The following is a 2,106-nucleotide window of genomic DNA, read 5'->3' on the forward strand; positions in this document are numbered from 1 at the left end:
AAACAGAAGATCGAGGAGCTTTCTTCCTTGGCATTACCATAGCATTAAACCGTTTGAGTGGGAGTGCTTAATTTTTAATCTCCTTAATTCATCTTAAGGAAGAAGTCGACTGTGATTCGCCAGTTGTTAGTTAGTCGTTGGTGAAAGCGAACTCGACCCCCCATTAGAGGAAAAATGTTAAGATTCGTGGTGGAAATTACGTCAAACAGTGGCGGCCGAAATGAAATTTTATAAAAACAATCCCCACTTTCATTATGTCGCCAAATTATTGCCGATGTTCTTCCTTGGTTTCTATTTGTGGATATATAAGCCTGTCAAGAAAAAGGACCTACTTGCCGCCTTTATATATATATATATATATATGAAGAGAGAGAAAGAGATATATTTTTCAACGTGGTGAAAGGGAGATCTTGATTTCAACTGCTCAGAGTGGGGAGAGAGAGAGAGTGCAGAACAGCTGCAGCGGAGTGACAGTTTAAAGCGTGTTCCGTCCTTGAGGACAAAGGTTGGCTCTCTCTCTTTCTCTCTCTCTCTCTCTGTCCGCGATTAACCCGCGCTTTGGAGAAACTTTCATCCGGCCTCCAAATCTCTGGTTCTCATCGACTCCTCCATCACATCCCATTCTCTTTCGTTCGCCTTCCATATCTGCGTTTAACTACGTGTACATACCATATATATAGAAGCAAGCAGAGGGGGGGGAAGGAGCAGGAACCACAGTCCTCTTACGGTGTCCTTCATTCTTCAGTACTTCAATCAGAAAGACCATTCTCTCAGGAATCATCCTTCTCATGGTGTTTACCACCCCTTCCACAGTGTTGCTGTTACTATCGTGAATCCTTGATACATGGAAAGCTCCCACTCCCAAGTGCCGGAAGATCCACCCACTCATGAAGGTGGTGGCAAGGCACCGGCAGGAAAGCTGCCGCCGGCGCCCGGGAGACACCCCATCTACCACGGAATTCGGTGCCGCAGCGGCAAATGGGTGTCGGAAATCCGGGAGCCCGGCAAGATGTCGCGAATTTGGCTCGGTACGTTCCCGACGCCGGAGATGGCCGCCGCTGCCTTCGACGTGGCCGCCCTCGCACTCAAAGGCGAAGCCGCCTTGCTTAATTTCAGGGACCTAGCGGCTTCCTTCCCAGTTCCTGCATCCACGTCAAGGGACGACGTCCGGGCGGCTGCCATGGAAGCTGCGGCGAGGTTCCGGCCGCCGGGCAGTGACGGCTCATCCTGTTCCGGGAGAGTCTCGCCGCCGGACAGTGGTCCCGTCTCAACGCCGACGCCCAACGTCGCGGAAGCTTCCAGTTCGCAATTGCCGGGCGACAGCGAGAAGGCGTCGGACATGGGGGAGTTCATCGACGAGGAGGCACTTTTCTACATGCCCAATCTGCTCGTGGACATGGCGGAAGGGATGCTCCTGAGTCCGCCAAGAATTGGCCCGTTGGTGCCAGAAAACTCGCCGGAGAATTCTGAGAGCGACACTCTCTGGAGCTACCAGTAACTTTCTCACCTTCTCCCTCCTTTTGAAGGTGACCGAGAAAAGAGGAAAGGTTTCATCAATCATTGGACGTAGCGAGGGGTACATGCTGGTTGTGTTCTACCCTGATGATCGATTTTATGGTGGTTTGTCGTTTAATTTGGAGAGTCTTTGAAGGACAATAATAGTTAGTACTCGTGATGGGTAATAACGCCATTGAAGATATGGATGATGACAATAGCACCAATTGTGATCGTCACTTTGAGATTGCTTCTGCTATTTTCAGTATCAGATAGTACATATATTATTGGTCATATTACTGCATTCGAAGGTACCATTCTATCAAGCATCAACAATATCTCTCTCTCTCTTTCTCTGTGTTCCACTTTCTATGAAGATTTGGGGTGTATTTGAATGACTCCCTTAAAGGGCATTGTCGAGACAAACAGTTGTTTTGTCATTTCAGGTGTGTTTGGGTGACAGTCAAAACTAAAACACAGACCCTCCAAAAAATAGAGTTTTCAGAAAGGAAGGAATAACTTGACCTCCATGTGGTTTTTCATACGAAACACCACTTTATATGTATTACTCAAACAAACAAAACCAAGTTCTGAAAACTGATAAAAGAAGGT

The 2,106-nt window shown here is 47.8% G+C and overlaps 1 protein-coding gene across 1 annotated transcript; it reads left to right on the forward strand.

Annotated features, from left to right (window-relative positions):
* Nucleotides 1-486: 486 nt before the first annotated feature.
* On the forward strand, nt 487-1,844 carry LOC116260921 (ethylene-responsive transcription factor ERF027-like). The gene has a single exon (XM_031639458.2). It carries the CDS (start codon nt 845-847, stop codon nt 1,496-1,498), a length of 654 nt encoding a protein of 217 aa, XP_031495318.1. The 5' UTR covers nt 487-844; the 3' UTR covers nt 1,499-1,844.
* Nucleotides 1,845-2,106: the final 262 nt, after the last annotated feature.

Source organism: Nymphaea colorata, chromosome 9 (genome assembly GCF_008831285.2).
Source record: "Nymphaea colorata isolate Beijing-Zhang1983 chromosome 9, ASM883128v2, whole genome shotgun sequence".
NCBI classification, from domain to species: domain Eukaryota; kingdom Viridiplantae; phylum Streptophyta; class Magnoliopsida; order Nymphaeales; family Nymphaeaceae; genus Nymphaea; species Nymphaea colorata.

Bases quoted from the DNA above. Each gene is read 5' to 3' on its own strand.
- LOC116260921 (XM_031639458.2), top strand. From the start codon at position 845: ATGGAAAGCTCCCACTCCCAAGTGCCGGAAGATCCACCCACTCATGAA.